The sequence below is a fragment of the Takifugu flavidus genome, chromosome 14 (genome assembly GCF_003711565.1).
Source record: "Takifugu flavidus isolate HTHZ2018 chromosome 14, ASM371156v2, whole genome shotgun sequence".
NCBI lineage: Eukaryota > Metazoa > Chordata > Actinopteri > Tetraodontiformes > Tetraodontidae > Takifugu > Takifugu flavidus.
Genome location: NC_079533.1, coordinates 8,742,770 through 8,764,972, shown reverse-complemented (window position 1 = coordinate 8,764,972; position 22,203 = coordinate 8,742,770). Strand labels below are relative to the sequence as shown.

The 22,203-nt window shown below is 42.2% G+C and overlaps 1 protein-coding gene across 9 annotated transcripts; it reads left to right on the top strand.

Moving 5' to 3' along the window:
* The first annotated feature begins 53 nt into the window (after positions 1–53).
* mink1 (misshapen-like kinase 1) lies at positions 54–21,843 on the top strand. 9 transcript variants are annotated; one of them, XM_057055001.1, is made up of 32 exons: positions 54–1,423; positions 5,402–5,467; positions 5,715–5,897; positions 5,989–6,099; positions 6,186–6,276; positions 6,374–6,504; positions 6,579–6,633; positions 8,024–8,102; positions 8,585–8,760; positions 8,855–8,924; positions 9,000–9,210; positions 10,136–10,243; positions 10,762–10,848; positions 11,688–11,861; positions 11,957–12,124; positions 12,396–12,662; positions 12,868–12,947; positions 13,043–13,146; positions 13,241–13,332; positions 13,513–13,536; positions 14,257–14,408; positions 14,859–14,976; positions 15,924–15,938; positions 16,133–16,244; positions 16,424–16,573; positions 16,750–16,893; positions 17,073–17,207; positions 17,332–17,432; positions 17,514–17,663; positions 17,921–18,080; positions 18,164–18,303; positions 18,378–21,843. In XM_057055001.1, the coding sequence occupies exons 1-32, from the start codon at positions 1,367–1,369 to the stop codon at positions 18,459–18,461; spliced, it is 3,795 nt and encodes a 1,264-aa protein (XP_056910981.1). In that variant the 5' UTR covers positions 54–1,366; the 3' UTR covers positions 18,462–21,843. The 9 variants fall into 9 exon arrangements, with proteins under 9 accessions (XP_056910981.1, XP_056910980.1, XP_056910977.1 ...); XM_057054997.1 differs by having other exon boundaries at positions 55–1,423; positions 10,142–10,243; positions 15,822–15,938; XM_057054996.1 differs by having other exon boundaries at positions 56–1,423; positions 15,822–15,938.
* Positions 21,844–22,203: the final 360 nt, after the last annotated feature.

Below are 22,203 nucleotides of genomic sequence, written 5' to 3'. Positions count from 1 at the left end.
GCATTGATTTGAGTGGTTTTGCGGGATGACCTCAGCTGGAGTCTTTGCGTAGGTCGCCTTTTTTCCTGCGGCTCTCAGGTAGGTTTTTGTCCCTGGCGAAGCACCGTAGATGTTCGCGAGGCGAAAACACTTGAGGAGGCTCGCGCGCAGCCAATCGTTAACACGACCCCGCAAGACAAGCCTGGGAGTGGGAGGAAAGACTTGAGGAGCAAAACATGGCGAAATAACAAGTTTGGCGCTTAGCTGCAGTTTGGAATTGCGTCGCGTCTACTGCGTCGGATTTGAAGTACAAAGTTGCCCCCCCCCCACACCCCGCCGAATCTGGACGCTGACGAACGAAAGCGACGCTTGACTGTAGCGGAGGGCTCCGGTTTCCAAGTATTACGGCGGCCGGTGAGAACATAGAGCCTGCCTGTTTTCCCAGGGAGGTTGGCAGTACTGGGCACGACTGTCAACACGGAAAATGGATGAAGACGGAAAGTTGATTCTGGGGGAAGAAAAAAAAAAAGAATGTTCAGCCTGTTAGCTTAGCCGCATTAGCAAGACATTTAATGTCGATTAATCACGCGCACCTGACTCGGCGTTTAAGTGACCGAACACTGGCGGACTTTAAGTCGTCTTAACAAGTTTGCTAACTGCAGACGCACTGAATCGTGTTCCGGGCGAGGCTGTTAACGCACCCCCCCCGCCCCACACACACACAGACACACCTGTCGTTTGGAATTATTTTGTGAGCATTTTTAAGGCGGACAGTGACAGCTTGACAGGCGGTTCTGGTGCGGTGCGGACGGATCCGGACGCCATCACATCAAGACGTTGCGTTTTCCTTAAAAAAACAACCGCCGCGTTGCTGCGCAGCAAACCCCATTTTCATACTTGGCAAGCGTCACAAGGAATCTTTTCAGCGGCAAATCATATATTTCCAATAGTTTTCGGCAACCTTTTTTGTGTGTGTGTGTGTATTTGGGCAAATTAGCTGCGATGTTGTACAGCGGCAAAGACGCGTCGTCTTGTCAAAATGAACGCAGCAAGGTGTTCAGCAACAGTGGAGGTGTATCGCGTTGAAAACCTTTCAGAACGACGCTGTAGATTTGTTTAAAAGAAGGAAAATCTCTTCATTCGAGTTAAAGGCGCTGTAATCTTGCATCGCCGGGGGGCATTTCTGGGGAAATAACCGCGGACGGCACAACCCTCGGCCAGAGTTGCCGTGAGCTAGCCAAGCTGGGTGCGTCGAAATCTGCGATGTGTTGCCTCATCTAAGTCGTTCCGCAACACTTTCGGGATACCAACGCAGCCAATTCGTCGTATTAGCGGCTTCCAGCACTTGCGAGCAGGCTAACTTGTTAGCTTTCAAGTTTCAGCAGCTATGACTGAAAACGCCCCCACACGAAGCCTGGATGACATCGACCTCGCTGCTCTGAGGGTGAGTAGAAACACACGATTGTGCTTAAATGGATGCATCACACGTTGGTGCATAAAGGAGACGGTCTGTGACATGACCACGGCTATTAAACACCAACGCAACTAAGTTGGGGTGAGATAAACCGCCCCTGGCCTGCCATCTCTAAAGGAATCAGCTGGTTATTCAAGGGAGATTTTTATTTATGTTCCAAAAACTTACTTGTTGTCCTTATTTCCGAGGCAGAAGTTGACCCTTTTTGTTCTTTTTTTGCATTTGATTTCAGATATTGCAAAAATAAAAATAGAACCTGTGGTGTTTTCAAATGCCTTTAGAAAAAGAAAACAATAGGGGGGAAATAATCAAGTGTTAAAATTGTGACACATTGCTTTCGCTGTCTATCGCCAGATGTTGTCGTTCACAGCTGTCGGTGCCAACGAGACGGGGAAACATCTATTTAAAATATTTTAACGAGATAAAGTGATGCAAATGTCCACAACAATTCAGCCGAATGCACTGGGCACCTCCCGGAGCATGAGCATGGGGTCAGATACTGATAGTGGAGCCTTGGCTGTGCATTCCACTCCAAACAATTGACTGTATTCATGGGATGGAAACAGGTTGGGGATCCTGTTCTCAGCCAGTGGATGCAGAGTGTTTGAGAGGTGTCCAGTCGTTCCCTGACCAATGCGAACTGTTGGAAAATGAAATTCTTAATGCAGGTTTATCTTAACTCCAATTGTCTGTCGGATGTTTCTGTTGCAAGTGCTCCAAACACAAATGTATTATTATTATATTTTTGGAATTGGCTAGATAAGAGTTAAGTCTTATTTACCAACATCATGCGCGTTCTTATCATAATCCTTATCATTTTACGCCACCTGTTGATCAGTGGAACAGCCAGAGAAATGGCCTGCACGCTGTCAATGTCTGAGCTAAACAATGGCTCCTCTGATTGGAATAAAAATAGTTGTAATACTTGAGCACAGAAACATTTTGGAGAGTTGTTAGTGTCTCTGTTGTTCATTCTCAGAGATAGAATTTAAAGAATCTCAGTTCTTTAAAAAGCTGCATTTACTGGTGGTGGTTCCTTCACAGTAGCAATAAGCTTTTTACAATGTCTTTCATCCTTGTTCCCTCCTGTCCAGCCACATTCACTTCTTATCCAACCAGGAATCACCCGTTACCTGTTGGTTTGTTAACCAACCCGTATTTCCTCTGTTCGTGATGATTCTGACGTGTGAAATAAATCAATGGGGATATATTTAGATGGAATGGTTGACGTATTTATCCATTAAATGCAGGCACATAAATTGGCAGCTTGAAAGGACTACAGGTTTAGAGTTACTTTACAAGTTACTTGAGTAAGTAATTTTGAATCCCAGAGAAATACAATGATAACCCAGATGAACAGTCAGGTAACAGGGTCACTTTTCCATCAAATGAATCATTTCAGGGTCATTCCATTGTCTGAATGTCTGTTTGCAGAGTACGAGCACACGTTGGACACACAGGGTTGACATTTACCGGATTTGACCCCAACAGCCTCCCTGGTCCTGTAGGCATCCTGGGCTTTTAGGAGACAGAGGGGGTGATTCCAAAGGGAAACTTTTGAACAGTGCAAATCAACAAGCATGTTGTTGTTGATGCTTCTGCAGTCCCCACCCATCAGTGTTCTCGATGATTATCTGCTGAATTCCTCATTTATGGTCATTAGAACCCACAGCAACTGACTGTAAAAGTCATGCCTTAATATCCCATGATGATAAAGTGGGATACAGATAAGAAAGTAGCACCAATCCTTTGGAAATCAAACGCCCAAGAAATTTAGTCTTGTGTTTTTATTTTAGAAAAAAAACAAAAAAGTCTTGCTTGCTGTAAAAAAACCAAAAAGTCTTGTAATAATAATACCAGTGATAAGGACGGGTTTTGTGCTTTAAAAAGATTTAACCCAAATACTCTGATGTCTTTGGGCATGCATGGAATCTGATTTATTTTATTCTTCTGTGCATGTGCTCAGAAAACCATATAGAAACCAGAGATCACACAGTCAAAACACAAGTGGACAGGAACATAAAGGGCATTTCCAGGGAGGACAACAGCAGTGAAGCCTGTTTTTGTGGGTCTCAGCTCCCACATTAGGACAGCTGATGCTAAAACTAGGCATCGCCATGATGAATGAGACAAGACCAGCTTGAAACAGGAAGGTTTCTTCTAAACGTACTCCAATGAAATCTCATGATTGTACTGAAACATGTACACCAAGGTTTTTCATGAGTGCATGTAAATGCGACTCCCAGTATGTATTTTCCTACTATGTATTTTATATAAGATATATTTTGTAGATAATAATCCACCATTTTCAAAGGGGCTATCCTAACAGATACGATATTTACCATGCAACAATGAGAAGATCTCATACTGTTGCTGCCAGTTAGCATTTTTGCTAATACCAGGATTGACCTGTCACCCAGTGAATGGTTCCTGTCACTGTCAGTGCTCTGGAAATGCCCCCATCTATAGTTCCCAGGATGGGCCAGGGGTGATAAGGGGTGATATAGAGTATTTGAGGTCTTAAATCATAAATTTGTGCTTCCTGCTGCACAGATTAGTGAAGGTTCTCTTGTGACATGAAACATTTGAAAATGCTACTGTATATATAATGGAGCTGCATGATGGTGGATTTTGAAGTAAAATAGCCAAAGCATCCTGTCTCTGCAAACTTTACCCCCCTGCAGAAAATGTATAGTCAGCGTCCTGCATTACCGGTGTCTTTAGAGTTCATTCTCCTCAAATCTAACTGCATTAGAACTATTGGTGGACAGAATGGGTTTTGTAGGTGGTGTGCAGTTTTTTTTGTTTTTTTTTCCCAACCCTTTCCTGTTTGAACGGACTGTTCCACTCATCGAATAGAACTGTACCCTTCCCCTTATATTATCTCATTCCTCTCATCCCACTCTGTGCACTAGATGTGGGTGAAGCTACCGCCCCTGCCATACCACCCACGTCATTACATTATTCTCTTCACACCTTTATTCTCCTGCTTGACGTCACGCACACCCCCATCCCCCTTTATGTCCTTGTACGCAACATGCTTCAAAATGTGGCGCGTTTGTTTGTCATAATGTTAACACTTTCAATATAAATTAAATTGTGGCCATTTTATACTTTTAGTAGCGAGTCTTTCATATATAAATGCACTTTGTCTCTAAGGAATCATTCGTGTGTTGAAGGTAGAAAACCCATCATTGGAATAGAGATGAAAGCAGGATAGGTCACACTGTACATTCTAAACCCACAGCAGCAGTCTCACCACCCACACATTTTCTTTAAGCCGTATTGAAATCGCTGGAAAGTGGAACTGCTTGTCATTTTCCCCTGTCTCCCATGGGAGGAGGGTTGCATAATTGAGTCCAAGCGGCCTCCTCGTTATTATTGAAGTGTCTGATTGAATTTAAATTTAAAATGAACAAATCAGGAAAAGGCCAAAAGTCCTGTTTTGTCGGCCTACCTCTGTATATCTACATCTACATTCATTATATCGTTTGTTTGTTTGTGCCATATGGAAAGATGTTTGGGTGGTTAGTGATTGGCCAAGAAGGGTAATGTGGAAACGTGAGATCTGAATTGGCATGAGCTTCAAAGTAGTAGCAGAACATGTTTAGTATGTGTTCTGCTTTGGCTGATTTGTGCTATGGGTTGATGAAAATGCAAGGATTTGCTTTGGTAAGTAAAGAACTGCACTGATTAAATCAGAGATTGGAAGAAAAATTACAGGAAAAACATCAGTTATTTTCAGTCTGCCAGACATAGTTAACGGGGGATTTCAGCACTTAAGTAACAGTAAGAAATCACTTCTGGCTAAAATGAAAAGAGGCCTCCATTCTGGCATTAAAAATAAGTCTATTCAATATTGCTTTTATATAAGACTGGAAAAGGAAAGTCTCCTGTGGGTTAACCTGTGGCACTAATGTGTCAATCTCTCCTAAATGTGTCTCCTAGGATCCAGCAGGAATATTTGAGCTGGTGGAGGTTGTGGGCAATGGGACGTACGGACAGGTGTACAAGGTGAGGATTGTGATGAGTTGCTTTAAAACCGACCAGACTAGAATGAATGCTCCTAATAAAATATACATGAATTAGTTTCACAGTTGAGAGGTTGCAGTTTCTTAAATTTCACTTTGATGTTGGCATATATCCAGTCTGAAAAATGTGAGCCTCCCTTAATTTGCAAAACACACAGTTCAGGCATGGCACCGCAGGTCTGGAATGGTTTTGTAGACCGCCATCACAGTGACCCAATTTGTTGACCCAGGGCCGTCACGTGAAGACTGGCCAGCTGGCTGCCATCAAAGTGATGGATGTGACGGAGGAGGAGGAAGAGGAGATCAAAGCTGAAATCAACATGCTGAAGAAATACAGTCACCATCGCAACATAGCCACTTACTACGGTGCCTTTGTCAAGAAGAGTCCCCCAGGACATGACGACCAGCTTTGGGTTTGTCACCTCTGCACCCAGTTTGATGTTTGACAGTGGTGAGGCTCATCCGGTCCGTCGATTCACCTGTTGCGTTTGTCGTCTTGTTTAGCTGGTGATGGAGTTTTGTGGCGCAGGATCAGTGACCGACCTTGTGAAAAACACCAAGGGCAGCTCTCTTAAGGAGGACTGGATTGCGTACATCTGCAGAGAAATTCTGAGGGTATGACATCACAGTGGCCGCGGTTCAGAGAAAACTGCAGCAACAGTCGCTCTTCACCGACTGCTGTGTGCTTTGTCTGCCTGCAGGGCCTTTCCCACCTCCATGCCCATAAAGTCATTCACAGAGATATCAAAGGGCAGAATGTGCTGCTGACGGAGAACGCTGAAGTCAAACTTGGTACATCAAACACCGGCAACCTTTATTTTTTTTTTACATCTCTGGGTGTGAAAATCTGTTCATGCCATCTTATGCTTTTGTTTTTGCATACCTTCAGTTGATTTTGGAGTGAGCGCTCAGTTGGACAGGACTGTTGGACGTAGAAACACTTTCATCGGCACGCCGTATTGGATGGCTCCTGAAGTTATCGCCTGTGACGAGAATCCTGATTCCACCTATGACTACAGGGTATGATCAGTCTGTGTTCACACAAACAGGGTTTCGGTGATTGAAGATAACACGGTTATTTGTGTATCTAACAGAGCGATATCTGGTCTTTGGGGATCACGGCCATCGAGATGGCAGAGGGAGCTCCTCGTAAGTGTTAATGGTCATGTTATAGTATCTTGCAGATGTAATCAAATGTAATTTCTGTGATCTAATGGCAGGTATAGAATGTAATATGACACTGGATCAATGGCAGCATTGCTGTCTGTACCCTCAGAGAGCTGTAATCAAGATAGTGTAGCCATGAGCTGGCAGTCGGTGTGTGAAGGTTGATTGCACAGATCTTGTCAGTTTAATGTGCAGGAGGCCCTGCTGTGACATTTTTTTGTCCGACCTGACTGTTGCGTTTGTACTGTTTCACAGTAGAAAGGTCTAGGCTACAACGTTTTGAAATTGCAGTTAAAGATGGAAAATATCTTTGTGAAACACGATGAATGACCCTAATGTTTTAGTACTACAGAGCTGCCTCATGGATTGGAAACAGGCCATTTCTCATTAATCATCTTAGTTTAATTCCAGCCTTCTTACGTTCACAATGTTTTCAGCATTGGTTTAAAGCGGTGAACTATAATGCTAGCCACTAAACCTGTGAGAAACTCGGACACAAGTGTCTCATGTGGTTCACCTGGCATATGGCCTTATTAAAAATACATTTGTGGCACTATTATGGCTACACCACATCCTATAGCTGCTGTTCTGAAAGACCACTGCACCTGTTACATTACAGTTGTGAATTATGCAGTACCTTCTAGCCACTCCATCAGTTTCATAACTGATAAAACGTGAGCTTTTTTTTTTTTTAAATGGGCAACAATCCTTTCTTATAATAATTTTTGATCAACAGTTATTATCCTAGAATGTACTTAAGTGGCGATTCTATTTCTATAAAAAGTAAACAAGTACAGCTATCTACGGCCCACAAGACAATAGATAGGTGAATTGACCTTAAACTTATTGACTTAACTACTTCTATTTTCCAGATAAAACTGTCAATATCCTGTCAGTGGTAGTAATACATGCACACTTACTGAAGACATGGTGCTATCTTTAAATTGTTAGCATGTTTAAACCCCCGTGTTAAATTCACTTTCAAAGTAGAGCTTGCTCACATGTTTTATGGCCATTTTAAAATGCTAAAATTAAAGTCTCTTTGTGCCAGTGGCAATCAAGTTTTCCAAAAAGAATGTGTTACAAAAGCCTATTTTCTGAGGAAGTATAAAGCTAACCAGTCAGGTTTAGCTACCTACGCTGGGAACACAATGACTCACATGCCTTGTTCTCACACTGTAGCAATAAGCCTGGGGCAACAGGAAATATTGGATAACAGCAGCTGTAACCATGTTTGAATATATGTAATGGAAGCTACAGTTCCAGCTTCCATATGGCAATGTTCACATTTTAAATTGAAACTACAATATGTTGTCCATCTTTCAGCATTAATAGGCAGATTTAATAACTATTTCCATGTTTATTTATGTAGCCTTGTGTGACATGCACCCTATGAGGGCCCTCTTCCTGATTCCCAGGAATCCCCCACCGAAACTGAAGTCCAAAAAATGGTGAGTTACCAGTCGCTCTGCTAAAGATGGTTGAATATGGGTGACAGTGATCACTAATGTGTGGAGTTAAAAGTTGAAAAATCCTTAACAAAATCCTTCCATCGAAAGTGGGAAATGGTATTTAATATCCAGTTTTTTTACCATTCAGTTATTACACAAAGGCCCACACAAATGTTAAAGCATTAACTAGGACTATAATCCTTTCCAGCTCTCCTAAAGTTAACCAACATTGTCCCAAAATAAACTACAGTCCATAATTTCCCCTGGTAATTGCATCATATTCCTTTTTGTTTTTCCATATGAATCCGGTATTACTGCAAGATTATTTGATGATCACAGATAAAGGTTTGAAGAATAATAGTTTGAACTGGAGCAAAGGTCGCAATATATTTGTGTTAAGGAGTCAAACAAAAACAGTGATCCGTTTCAGTCTTAGTACTATTGGCCAGATCAAGATCTACCATTATCCATCCGCATCACAGGTCCAAGAAGTTCATAGACTTCATAGAAGGATGCCTTGTGAAGACGTATCCCAGCCGTCCATCTACAGAGCAGCTGCTCAAACATTCATTTATACGAGACCAGCCCACAGAGCGCCAGGTCCGAATCCAACTCAAAGATCACATTGATCGTACCCGCAAGAAACGGGGAGAAAAAGGTGAGTGAGCAACATCAATATTAATGTGTGGTCCTATTGGACTGTGATTTGTTTGAATTTTGATTAACTGAACTCTGTTGTAATGTCTTAATAGAGGAAACAGAGTATGAGTACAGTGGTAGTGATGAAGAGGAGGAAAACCGTGGCGATGACAGAGAGTCGAGGTAAGTCACTCTCCTACTATTATGGCTGGATTTTCTTTACTGTGCAGCTAAATGTTCCTCTTCATCCTCTCCTAGCTCAATCCTTAATGTACCTGGTGAGTCCACACTGAGGAGGGACTTCCAGCGTCTTCAGCAGGAGAACAAAGAGCGCTCCGAGGCCCACAAGAGGCAGCAGGCCCAGCTTGCTGCTCAACGTCGAGACCCCGAGGAACACAAGAGGCAACTTTTGCACGATAGACAGAAACGAATCGAAGAGCAGAAGGAACAGCGTCGTCGAATTGAAGAGGTAGAGTCACCCCAATAACTCTTAACAAGCTTATAACAAAAAAAGATATTTTCATGTCCCATTTTGATGCATCATACATTTCTATCTCTCAGCTTTCAGAATCCTACAAACCATTTTGTTGTGTCTTAATAGTTAAGGCACTTTATTCCTTCACTCGCAAACATGGCATTGTTATTAATCTTGTCATCTTGGCAAGAACGCAAAATGCCAAACAGTTCCTTCCAAAAATTGAGATATTTTTCTTGAATTGAGCATAATTTTCATTCTTTTCTAACATTCCAATATGAGTATGACATGATTTTCAGTTAGGTAGTTGTGGGTTTTTGTCAAAATATGTCCTCCAGATGTATTTTTCCACAATACAATAACTAACCAGTTCTTTACTAAGCTGTAAATCAGCCCTTAAAGTAAGCACTATATATGTATGCGTGGTCTTTCATGAGATGCACTATATGTATCAGATGATGTCTCACAAATTCAGTGGAGAGCACTACCAGGAAGAAAAGCATAAAAACAGGAAAATTTATTTTGAAACTTTTGAAATCTCAAAAGAAGGCTAGACTTGGCAGCACGACAACCACCATGATTTTGAAATGAGCAAACATAATTGTAACACTGGGGCCTCTGTTTTCATGTGTTATTTTAAAGTAGTCGGTTGAAACGGTGCAGTGTTATTGACCCTTCACTTTTTTACTGGCTCATCGAAAAAGTGCAGAGCTACAATCAAGTGTGGTAAAAATTAGAGCTTCTAGTGTTTTATATAGCTGCCAAATAGGCGATTCTTGTTTCCCTGCAAGAGAGAGTGAGTGCTAAGGGCTTTCATTTTCTGCCTTGTACTGCAAGTTCTCAAAAAAACCCGTGTACAAGTCTCGTCTAGCAATATCCTACCCTTAGTACTCATTTTACTGTCACCCTTCTCTCCCAGCAACAGAGGAAAGAGCGAGAGATGGTGAGGCAGCAAGAAAAAGGTCCCCATCGGAGACTTGATGATATGAGACGGGAAGAGGACAGAAGGTTGGCAGAAAGGGAGCAGGTAACCAATCACAGGAGATGTGGGTCTGCAATCAGCCAGTCAGCGTAGTGTGTGGGTGTGACCAGCGGCAACGCAGTAAAAGTAGCCCTGGTGGTGAAATTCCACGAGTAGGTTGCCATAGCAGCAAGGGTCTAAATTAGTGTATTTATTCAGAGATGAGTTTTCTGTGGGTGAGCTCTCTGCGCCGCTTGTGTTGTTTCCAGTCTACCCTTACCAACGCAAAGGTCTGGCGTCAGAGCAGCTCACCTCTAGTATGAAAACACACACATTTTATGTTAGAATGTTCACAGACGTCACACTGTGCTGCTGACAATTTCAATGATTTGTCAAAAAGTCTATTAATTTGTCACAATCTCTGCAGCACTACAGTGTTTATGTGCTTAGATAATAAGTGTTTTAACTTTTCAGCTAATTGTTTCCTGTTAATGACAATTGCATTACATAATTGTTCCATTGTTCACCCTTATTTCCCTCTTGTGCATTAATTTGATATAATTCTGCCATCTCCATTTCCTCAGGAGTTTATTCGACATAAGTTAGAAGAAGAACAGCGACAATTAGAAATCCTTCAGCAGCAGCTGCTTCAGGAGCAAGCATTGCTTATGGTAATCAGTGCACATTACATCTTGGTCGTTTGTCTTTCGATCATTGAACACTAAGGTTGGCCTTATTTCAGTTTAATACAAAAACATCTGCTAAATGAGAGTATTCAAGAATAAAGCTCCTTGTGATTACATAAACAGCATTTCAAAGTCAAATTTTTCTATATTGTTACACCTCTGCAGGTTTGTGATATTCATTGGGGATACATCAGGCCTGGATTCATTTTCCCAAATGTCTTTTGCATCTCCCGCAAAAAGCTTGCCTTAAAAAGGAATACGCTGACCTAGATTTTAGGGGCAGTCTGGCAAAAAATTTAGTGGAACTGAAAGCTCAGACATCCTTGTTTGAGCTTGCTCATGCAGAGTTATAAAAAGTTGTTCCCATTTGAATTAATCATAGACATTGCTCATTCTTCCTCTTTTTTTATCCCGAGTTTAAAAAAAATACCACTGATTGCTAATATATTACATAATGTATTTCCTTGGGGACCAGCGTTGAGAGCGGATGGTACCCCATAATTTGAGGCCTCTAATGCTCGGCTTCATCATAATTACAAATATTACGTGTGCATTTAAAACCTTAGAATCATCTCTGTCAGGCTGTTGGATTATAGAAGCTACAGTTTGCAGGATAAAAAAAAAAAGGATATGTGACTGAAATAATTAAGCCACGACCAAAACCTATAAAAATGAATTGAGATATTTAAAGTGTATTGATGTGTACTGACACAATGGACTAAACACTCCACTTATTTGGATGAATTAAATTGTTGCGGTTGAGCATGTATTCTTGTCTAATCTGTGTGGTTAAGGCTGACAATAGCATTATTTTCTCCTTCAAGGAGTATAAACGCAAGCAGCTGGAAGAGCAGCGTCAGTCAGAGAGACTGCAGAGGCAGCTGCAGCAGGAACATGCCTACCTGGTGTCTCTGCAACAGCAGCAAGAAAAGAAGCCCCAGCTCTACCATTATAACAAGAATCTGGACCCAAACAACAAACCCACCTGGGCCCGTGAGGTACAGATTGAACCATTTCCTATGACACCAGTCTTTTAATGCACATCAGCCTCTTAGAGTCATCCTTCTTCACTGTTGTTCACCCCTTAATTTAGGTGGAGGAGCGAAGTAAACTCAACAGACAGGGCTCTCCTAAAATCTGCACCACTGTCTCCGACACTGCTATCCAGTCACGCTCCGACTCTATCAGCCAATCGGGAGTTGCCCAGTCTCAAACTCCACCCATGCAGAGACCTGTGGAGCCCCAAGGGGGACAAGGAAAGGTGGGTGTTAAAATTTTTGAATATTATACAACAAAATGTACAACTGCTAAGGCTTTTTAACCCTTAAGCCCTGAGCTGCTTTATATTTTATTTTCTATTCTACTGTATTCACACCTTATTACCCCTCCTTTCCCCTTCTTTTCCTCTACAACTGTTATATATTAAACCAACTATTCTCCATCTCATCTTACTTCTTTTGTGTTCTTCCTTCTTCCTTCCTCTTTGCTACTCCTCCCGCCTGGCGTGCTGCTGCTCCTGCTGTCCTCCACAGTTTCAGATGGCTCACTTGGTTCCCCTCAAGCCTTACGCTGCACCTGTCCCCCGCTCGCAGTCACTCTGTGACCAGCCTACTAAGACCATGTCCGCCTTTCCCACCCAGGATCCTTCCCTTACACCCACACCCCGTCCCAACCACTCCAGAGAGTTAGTGCGTCAAAACTCAGACCCCACTTCAGAAATTCCAGCACCACAGGCACACCTCATCAGAGAGGATCGCGGCCCCTGGATACGCCTGCCAGATGTGGAGCTTCCACCTAAGGTAAGATTTAGGTATAACTCGGTCAATGTGATTTTTATTTTCTAATTAATTTTGGGAGATTATATTTAGTCTTGATGCTTGGTGCGTGATTATGGATCGCTGCACAATGGCAGGTGTAAAGAAGAAATAAAACTATCAAACATGGTTCAGTTTAACCTGCATTTTGGCATACTTACAAAGACATATAACATGATCTTACTGTCAGATTCCCCAGAGAACGGCATCTATTGCCACAGCTCTCAACACCAACCTTTCCTCGGGGATCAGGCATCCAGTAAGAGCAAGGTACTGCCTCGGACATGCTGAAAATATCAGTCTCTTTGAACAATTCGGACATGATTCATAAAACGTTATGTATTTTGAATGTGCCTTAATGGTAGTAATCCAGATCTCAGCCGCAATGATCGTTGGGAGCGAGGGGACAGCATGAGCGTCATATCCAATCTCCCTCAGACTGGATCACTTGAGAGGCATCGCATCCTGAGTAAGTCTGCTCGCTCACGTTTATCCCCAAAGACTGTCATTAGCAGTGGGTCTGTTTTTAATCATGAAACTATACTTTATCTTCACGTTTGCAGGCTCATCCAAAATGGATTCACCCATTCTCTCCCATGATAGCCGTCACAAGCCAGGGGAGTCTCGCACCTCTTCCCGCCCTGGGCGTCCCGCTGTAGGTGGCACTTACAGACACCCATGTTTATTGTCTCCAGTATTTATTTGTTTGCCAGCATTAAATGAATGCACGCAAACCAGAGACCACTGGTTTACTGACATGGGAATTGAAATATTGTTTCCTCATAGTTGCACTTTATCTGTCCCTAATCTGTATTTGTTTACTTCAAAAATGCAGAGTTACAAGAGGGCTATAGGGGAGGTTAGTGTTACTGTGGCAAATGCTCACTATTCCTGCATGAGTGTGTCAGTTTCATCTTTACGTACTTGTTTATTTATTTTGAAATCCTGTGAAATGTGATTTAAATGTCATTACGCCTCATTAAGGTACTTCATGTTTTAGATATGTATATATTAGCGCTGGGCATTGATTCAAATCTTAATTGCATTTACCGTCATCGGGATTTTTCGGCACGTAATCCCATTATTACTGCACTGCAGTTTGTAGTGGTGCACTTCGCTGTGGCAGCTGGTCTTGCTGTTGGTTATCTGTAGTTTTTAGTCTGTTTTGATCAACAGACTTGCTCCAGGAGTATTGGGTCCAAACCTACTGCTGTCATTGGATGAGACGCCTGATCTTACACGACCAGAGCCAATGCTGATTGTATATGCATTCAGAGGAAGTTTCCATTGATTTTCGAAATACTGATTATGAATGTTAATGGAATTATGCTTTGATGTGATAACATGATGCATTCATGTGCCCATCTCTAGTATATATTCACCTCATTGATATCACACCCTTGGTTCAACTATTGTAGCCGTTCTAAGTTATTTAATTTACCACTACCTTACATGTTCTGTCATTGTGTTGAATTTTTATGATGAATCACTTTCAGTTTTCATTGAACTACCTTTAAATGCAAAACTACAAACTTACAGTACTAACTTATTTGAAAATAACGCTGGTGTATGTGCATAGGACCATGGCCTCTTTGCCAAAGAGCGTGCCGAAGAACAGCCACGGCCACCCGTCAAAGCCAACGATTACTCTTCCTCTTCTGAGAGCAGTGAGAGCAGTGAGGAATGTGAGAGTGGTGAGGGGGTAGAGGAAGAAGAAAGCCCCACAGATCGGTAACAGGAACATAAATGATTGTTTTTTCATTCTTAAAACTTGCACTGGGTTCTTAAAATGAAGATATAGTCTTAAAAATGTAGGCAGAAAAAGTGAGGTGGTTTATTTCTCATTTTTGTGGGTTAATTATTCATTAGTATCATTCAACAAAGAAACAAAACCAATCTTAATGTTAACATGTAATGGATACGTGGGCCAAGATTGACTCTGATTTCCTAACAGTGTAAACTTTCTGATTAAGTTTCAATTTAGATAAAGGAAGTTTGTGTGTTTGCAGTTATAATTATAGTGGATATTGTCACAATAACCTTATTGATTCAAGTCAGGAAATGTATTAAACAAATAGAATGAAATAGAATTTGGGTAATTGATCCTTTCCAACCTCTTTAGACTGTGTTATGCTGGATGTGCCATGTGGTCATTCACCTGTATTCCTCTTTTGATTTCAGTCACCGGGATGCAGACACTGACTCAGTCAACACTATGGTGGTTCATGAAGATGAAGGCGAGGGTGGAGAGGAAGAGCAAGCTGGAGGCTATGGAGATCAGACTATGTTGGTGCAGAGGGTGAGTCACATATGCTGTGTGTGTGTGTGTGTGTGTGTGTGTGTGTGTGTGTGTGTGTGTGTGTGTGTGTGTGTGGTGTGTGTGTGTGTGTGTGTGTGTGTGTGTGTGTGTGTGTGTGTGTGTGTGTGTGAAATGCATTTTGATTTGAAGAAGATCAAGGTATAACAAACAGCTCAGTGTGGCATTTATCATCAAGCTCTAACAGCCAAAGAAATTCAGGTATTCAGAAAGCAACTCAACCTAAATCCTGTTTTCTTTTGTGAACAGTTCAACATTTTTTACAGTGGAATTTTGAGTGAATGGCTTGTAGAGAAATAACAGGAACTGAATTAATCACATTTTTATTTTATGTGAGGCATCCAGTTTTCAGATGATTCCTTCAGAGACATGGAGATGACTCATTAAACAGACGGTTTTACATCTCATAGATGGTTCGTTATTAGAAACAGTTGTAACCCTACATCAGACTGAATGACACGTCATATACAGAACACCAGGTTTAGGCATTTGCACATTTACTATAAAAACTACAAATGCACAATAAAATGTGATCACTTGTGTAACTATTGCAAGAGCAAAAGTGTAAAATTGTGTCTGTTTTCAGCACAACTGCTTGTAGTTTCCTCTTGTCTGTACGTTGGCAGTAATGAAAAAGGTGAAGGGTCTGGGTTTGATCTATTTGGGATAACATAATATTTTTGGTAGAAGAATAAAATTGGGTCTTAACTGCAATGCTTTTGTCACCACTGCTACTTCACAGCATGTGATCACTTGTTGTATGTGATGAAACACACCGTCCTGATATTACTGTTGTGTAATAAGAAGCTGCGGTGTCTCTTTTGAAGACCCCAGAGAAGCGCAACCATAACGGGTACACTAACTTGCCAGATGTGGTTCAGCCTTCCCACTCCCCCACTGATTCGGCCTCTCATTCTTCCCCTGGGAAGGACTCTGTTTATGATGTAAGTTACTGTTTCCAAATATATCATTCCTAACTTCCTGGTTTATTTTTAGGTCTACTCTGCCTTCACTATACAGCCCATAAGTTTATTCCAGTCCAGTGTGTCAAACCTTCCGTTTGAATGCCAAATTTCCACAGAGATGTTGTTGCCTTACAAAATGCTGTGCAGCTCATCGTTTCTCTCTGCTCCAACAGTATCAGTCCAGAGGTTTGGTCAAAGCATCTGGAAAGTCCTCCTTTACGACCTTTGTGGATCTGGGAATGTACCAATCACCAGGAGGAACTGGAGATAACATGTCTCTGTCTGGTGAGTCAGCCGCCCGGCTAGAAGTTACAAAACAGCCCTCACCTTTTCAAAATGTCGTCTTGCACAAGCAACATTCTTCTGGGAAACATTAACTGTTTTTTTTTTTAAAACAAAAAAACAATTCTTTATAGGACCTTGTTGTGGTTTACCTTTCCCCACCATGGTTGTCTCTTTAATAGGCTCCAGGTTTGAGCAGCTGAAGATGGAAGTGCGAAAAGGATCGATGGTGAATGTTAATCCCACCAACACGCGTCCGCCCAACGACACACCTGAGATCCGCAAATACAAGAAGAGATTCAACTCAGAAATCCTGTGTGCAGCACTCTGGGGTGAGGAGAAATATTAAAAACAGCTGTACTGGTGCTCAAATGCAGAAAAATATTAAAAACCAAAGACAATTTTAAAATCGGATAATGTTAAGAACAGCACTTTATCGTTAAGGAAGTGGTTATTATTATATAATATATGTAAATAAGCTGTATATTTGTGTGCCTCGTGTTTTCAGGCGTAAACCTTTTGGTGGGTACCGAGAATGGTTTAAAGTTGCTGGACCGCAGCGGCCAGGGCAAAGTCTACCCCCTCATCAACTCCCGAAGATTCCAACAAATGGACGTGCTCGAGGGTCTCAATCTGCTCATCACCATATCAGGTTATTCATGATGCTCGTAGTCAAGGCAATCGGAGGATTCTAATGAAATGCGCGTTATCGGTGTGCTCGTGCCTCCACTGTTTTTAATTAACTTTGGATTCATCAAATTCCCAAACTTAGAGAGCAAACTAGTCTTGGTTTTAACCAAAAGGTTAAATGTGACGTCTTGATCTATTAAGGCAAGAAAAATAAGGTGCGTGTGTATTACCTGGCCTGGCTGAGGAATAAGATCCTCCACAATGACCCTGAGGTGGAGAAGAAACAAGGCTGGACCACAGTGGGGGAGATGGAGGGCTGTGTACACTACAAAGTGGGTGAGTGGCTAATGGGGGCTATCTGGTCCTGTTGTCTTATTTGGATCTTCAGCAACACCTCTGAAGCAGGCAGTGGACTGAGCTTACTGATGTAATGTGAGTGGGCTGTGCTTACTTTGTCCAGTCAAGTACGAGAGGATAAAGTTCCTGGTTATCGCCTTGAAGAATGCTGTGGAAGTGTACGCGTGGGCACCTAAACCTTATCACAAATTCATGGCCTTCAAGGTAAATTCCAGTTTAAGGTGGATTATTTCTTCCTGATCACAAATGAGGCTCAAAGTTGATGACTTGCTCTCTGTGACTCAGTCTTTTTCAGACCTGCCTCACAGGCCCGTCCTGGTGGACCTGACAGTTGAAGAGGGGCAGAGGTTAAAGGTCATTTATGGTTCTTGCGCTGGTTTCCATGCCATTGATGTAGATTCTGGAAACAACTATGACATTTATATTCCAGTTCACGTAAGTTGGAATCTTGAAGGTTGTGATTTAGTAGAAGCTTTGCCTGGCAACCGCTGAAATGGCTCATAATTATAAAAGGGTTTCATTTTCTGGATCAAAGGCCTGTCTTCTGCAGGAGACTCTTTGGGGAGCTCAACCCCCCTCCCCCCACTCACAATGTTAAAAACAAAACTGAGCCAAACGCTGATGCTTGTCTTGCATTTAGTCGTCCTCCGAGCTTGTTTTACTGTAGGAAAACTCTTTGTGATCTAAAACAGATCCAGAGCCAAGTGACGCCACATGCCATAGTGTTCCTGCCCAGCTCCGATGGTATGGAAATGCTTTTGTGCTACGAGGACGAAGGCGTCTACGTCAACACCTACGGCCGGATCATTAAGGACGTGGTCCTGCAGTGGGGCGAGATGCCCACTTCTGTTGGTACGACTCATTTCCACGGACGATGAAGATACGGCAATATACCGGTGGCTTTTAAACATCTTAACATCACGTTTCGCCCACAGCTCACATCTGCTCCAATCAGATCATGGGATGGGGAGAGAAGGCCATTGAGATCAGATCGGTGGAGACCGGCCACCTCGATGGCGTCTTCATGCACAAAAGAGCTCAGAGGCTGAAGTTCCTCTGTGAGAGAAATGATAAGGTGAGACCGATCACTTCACTGACAACAGCTGGACCCTCCCACGCTGGAGACCTGACGCCTGTGTCGTTCCGCAGGTGTTCTTTGCATCCGTGCGTTCTGGGGGCAGCAGCCAGGTGTACTTCATGACCCTGAACAGGAACTGCATCATGAACTGGTGAAGAAACGGGGCGGAAGACGGGGGTGCATTCAGAAAGTCTCAGAAAACACATGCACAGCGATGAGCAAAGGTCTCTGTCACCCGCACTCACACTCAGAAGCTTCTAAGATGAACACACATTTACAGTCTCGTTCTAGTTCCTACCGAGGCCTCTCATAACGCTGTTTCTTCAATCGTTCACAGCTTCAAATGTTAATACCAATTATGGATCAGTACTGTATATAATCCTACGCCTGTCTTGATTTACCTTATTTGGTGGACCTGTGTTCCGTTGTGATGATTTAGTTCCTAATTGTGAAGTACGTTACAAGCATTCCTTGGTGGTTCTGCAGGAAGTTCAGGAGGAATAATTACTGATATATTGCGTCTAAACAAAGCTGTAAATAGGTCGCACCTCTTACTGGGATCTCAATCATTTGCAGCCATTTGATATCATCTTCACTCACAGGCCAACACAGAAGTCAAAGAGTCTTTCTGCACATGTGGGAGTTCCAAAAATAAGAGCTGACTGGAGTGTGAACACGGCGGCACGGTGAAGTTTTAGGAAATGTTAACCTGCAGTCTTGCTTTTGACAGAGTAAATATGAGGAGACTTGAGTGACAACGTCTAATACAGGTCAGTTTAGCAAGAAAGATCAAATGAAAACCAGTCAGAAGTGTCAAAAATGTGCAGTACACACTAAAGTACTGTAAAATCTCCAGCTTTGCCTTTAAGTAAAACCACCAGGCTTGTATCTTTGTTTCCATAGATTTACAAAATATAAATATTTGTTATTTATATGTAGTGTTTCTGTATTGGTATTAGCCTACTGGTATCTTTCATTTTACTGTAATTATATTGCTGTTATATTGCAATATTGTGGAGTCCATTAGGAGGAGGAGATGTTATATTTGGATATTTGGATGACGGCATACGCATGAGTAGATTGGACAACATGGAAGGGGGACCTTATCTACTGAACTATATTTTGGTTGCTCACTGGTGTGGATCTTTTTTGTCTGTGCGTCCGTATTGTTTGTGGAGGGGATTGGATCAGAATGGGTTTCAGACCAGAGGAAGAATTTAACGCAGGGCGACCGCAGCACCGTCGGGGAGGGGGGCTCCACCTTATCGGGCACGCTGCTGTAACCCCCGACTTGATATTTTATGTCTCTGCGTTCAAAGTGGGCAGCGTATTCTGCAATGATATTATATCTATATTAGTGGGAGGAAGTTTCAGTGAGGACTTTAGAGATTTTGAGCCAAAATATTTGCTATTAATCACTAAGTAATGCTCGGTTCACATCAGCAGCCTCACTGATGTCTGAGAGTCACTGATCAGAATAGATCTGTTTATTTGGCGTGCAAACGTCTCCGCTTCCTTTTGGAAGCCGTCTGCCTCCATCAACTAAGCAGCAAATGTTGTGAGACCCAGCGGGAGGAATCAGCCGCTGCAGTCTAATGTTCTAGTTCACAAGTTTAGAATCACCTGAGCGTTTAGAGAGTTTATCTTTATATTCTTCAGTTGCGAAGGAGCCGTTTGCACGTGATCAATATGATTTTTACAGCAAGGACGTATATTTTACAGAGCCAAAAACGAAAGCCATTAAGAACGCAGGGCCGTGAGCACGTAATCAAAAATAATCAACAGAGATGCTTCATTTTATGTTGAGAAAATTAAACAGTCATGAAAAGCACTTTCACAACCATCTACAGATAAATGTTGATAGTTTTGCATGTAAGTCATTTATATAGTACTGTACCAGAGTTTCCCCCTCTACAGAATGTTTTTATTCCCGAATAACTGTTGTGTGCATTTCAGGTTTCATAATCACACAAACTATAACCTTTTTTTTAACTCAACCTGTCATGTTTACAGTATAAGCAGTGCCTTGGAACTGGGAAGGTCAAAGGTTTATGGATAGATTGAGCCCCCATGCTTAAAAAAGGCTTGATATGAAACTTCTTTTTCGTCCTGTGCCAGTTAAGTGCACTTAAGACAAATCCAGAATAGCCTGTTGATGGACTCCAAATGCTCTTTGGCACCATATTAGAAGACCTAATATAATCAGCAGACTGTCATACGTGACAAAAATTGCAATAAAGGAGTAAATAAATGTGCAGTTATCCACCGGAACATGTAGAGTGACAGCTGGAGCTAGTATAGAGAAAAGCCATATGTATGAAACAGAAAAGTAGATCCAGATCAGCTCTGGGATGTGAGCTGGAAGAGCTCAACGCTTATTCTTTAATGATTGTGTGACCTTGTAATGAGATTAGCTTGATATGAGAACCCTATTTTATAAAATATGTAAATTAGCCTATATTGAGACATAAAAGTGAATGTACATCTATAAGAGGTTTGTATTTATATTGAAACGTATACCCCTCCATTAAAGCACAAAGCATCTTGAGGCAGGGGCATCGATGTCAGTGTAACAGTGAAATGGACTCCCCCCCCCCCCCCCCGTCTCCGTGAGTGTGCGCTAGTTGCTTTATACACGCAGACGCTGGCGGCTCTGGGCTCCACGAGTGACCTTGAGTGACCTTGAGTGGCGCAGCGGCGATGGCGACATGACGTCCGTTAGCTTGATGGAGGAATTCAAGTTCATTTACATTGTCTGCTGTTCAACTTAAGCCTTCGCTCAAGTTTCAGACGTGGCGGCGGCGAATCCCAGATCTCGGTAGAACGCCATTCCAGGAACCCTCTAGAGGCAAAAGCTGAGCCGGGCCGTGCGCTTTCCGAAGCTTGAAGGCTGTTTCACGAAGTTCAAACGTGAGCGTGGATGCATGACGGATACAAGTTTGCTGGGGATGAAAGGGGCTGCTCGGAGTTTTGGGGTGGCGTGCTGGAGAACTAGAAGGCAGGTCCTGTTAAATGAGATTTTCTTTCCCGACTTAATAAGCAATACTGAAAATTTGGACGAATCAAACGAGGTTTTTCCACCTCTGACGCAACGGGAGCTGATCCTTCAGCGACTGTTGGCAGAGTAAAAGTAGGTTGACTTGTCTTTTATTGTTTCTATTCCTTTGTTGGACACTTGTTGGTTTGTTGTCTTGAAATTCCAGAAACTGCCTTTATGAACGGATAAATAGGTGTTGGATTATAGTGACGAGGCGCAGCACGTCTGATCTGTGCTGGATGGATTGGCAGACTTCACGGAGCCGCGAGCATCTTTGGATAGAACTACAGTATCTCTGATTCTTTTTTTTTTCTTCTGTATTTTCTTTTTTAAGACGATCGGCATCTCTGCAACAGTAGTGCGCATCTGTGTTACTTGTGAGGTCAACTCCAGATTGTATTTCATAAACTGATAAACTTTCAAAAGATTGTGTTGATTGAATTCATGTCTTAATACAGGATTGTTTGGAAAATAAAATCCTCGATCTCACTTTAACCTCAGTTGGCGTCTCTGTTGTCATTCCATATCTCGCTCACATTAACGCACCATCAACTTAACGTGTAGTGATCATATGTAACCACACGATGGCGCTACTATCCTCAGTCTATTCGCACTGGTTCCGTTTCCGTCATGTTACACTATTTTTAGCTTCAAATTCAATTCATTGATTTTCTTATTGTTCAGTTTTAGGTTCATGACATTAAATTGATTAATCAAAACACATGTTTTACGCCACTGCGTCACTCTGACCGACTCCCCCTGGTGGCGGAAGATAGAATAATCAAAAGCTGAAGCTTTTCCTGTATGAAACATTTATTACAATATAAATCAACACAAAATGATGCACAACAAAATACTCT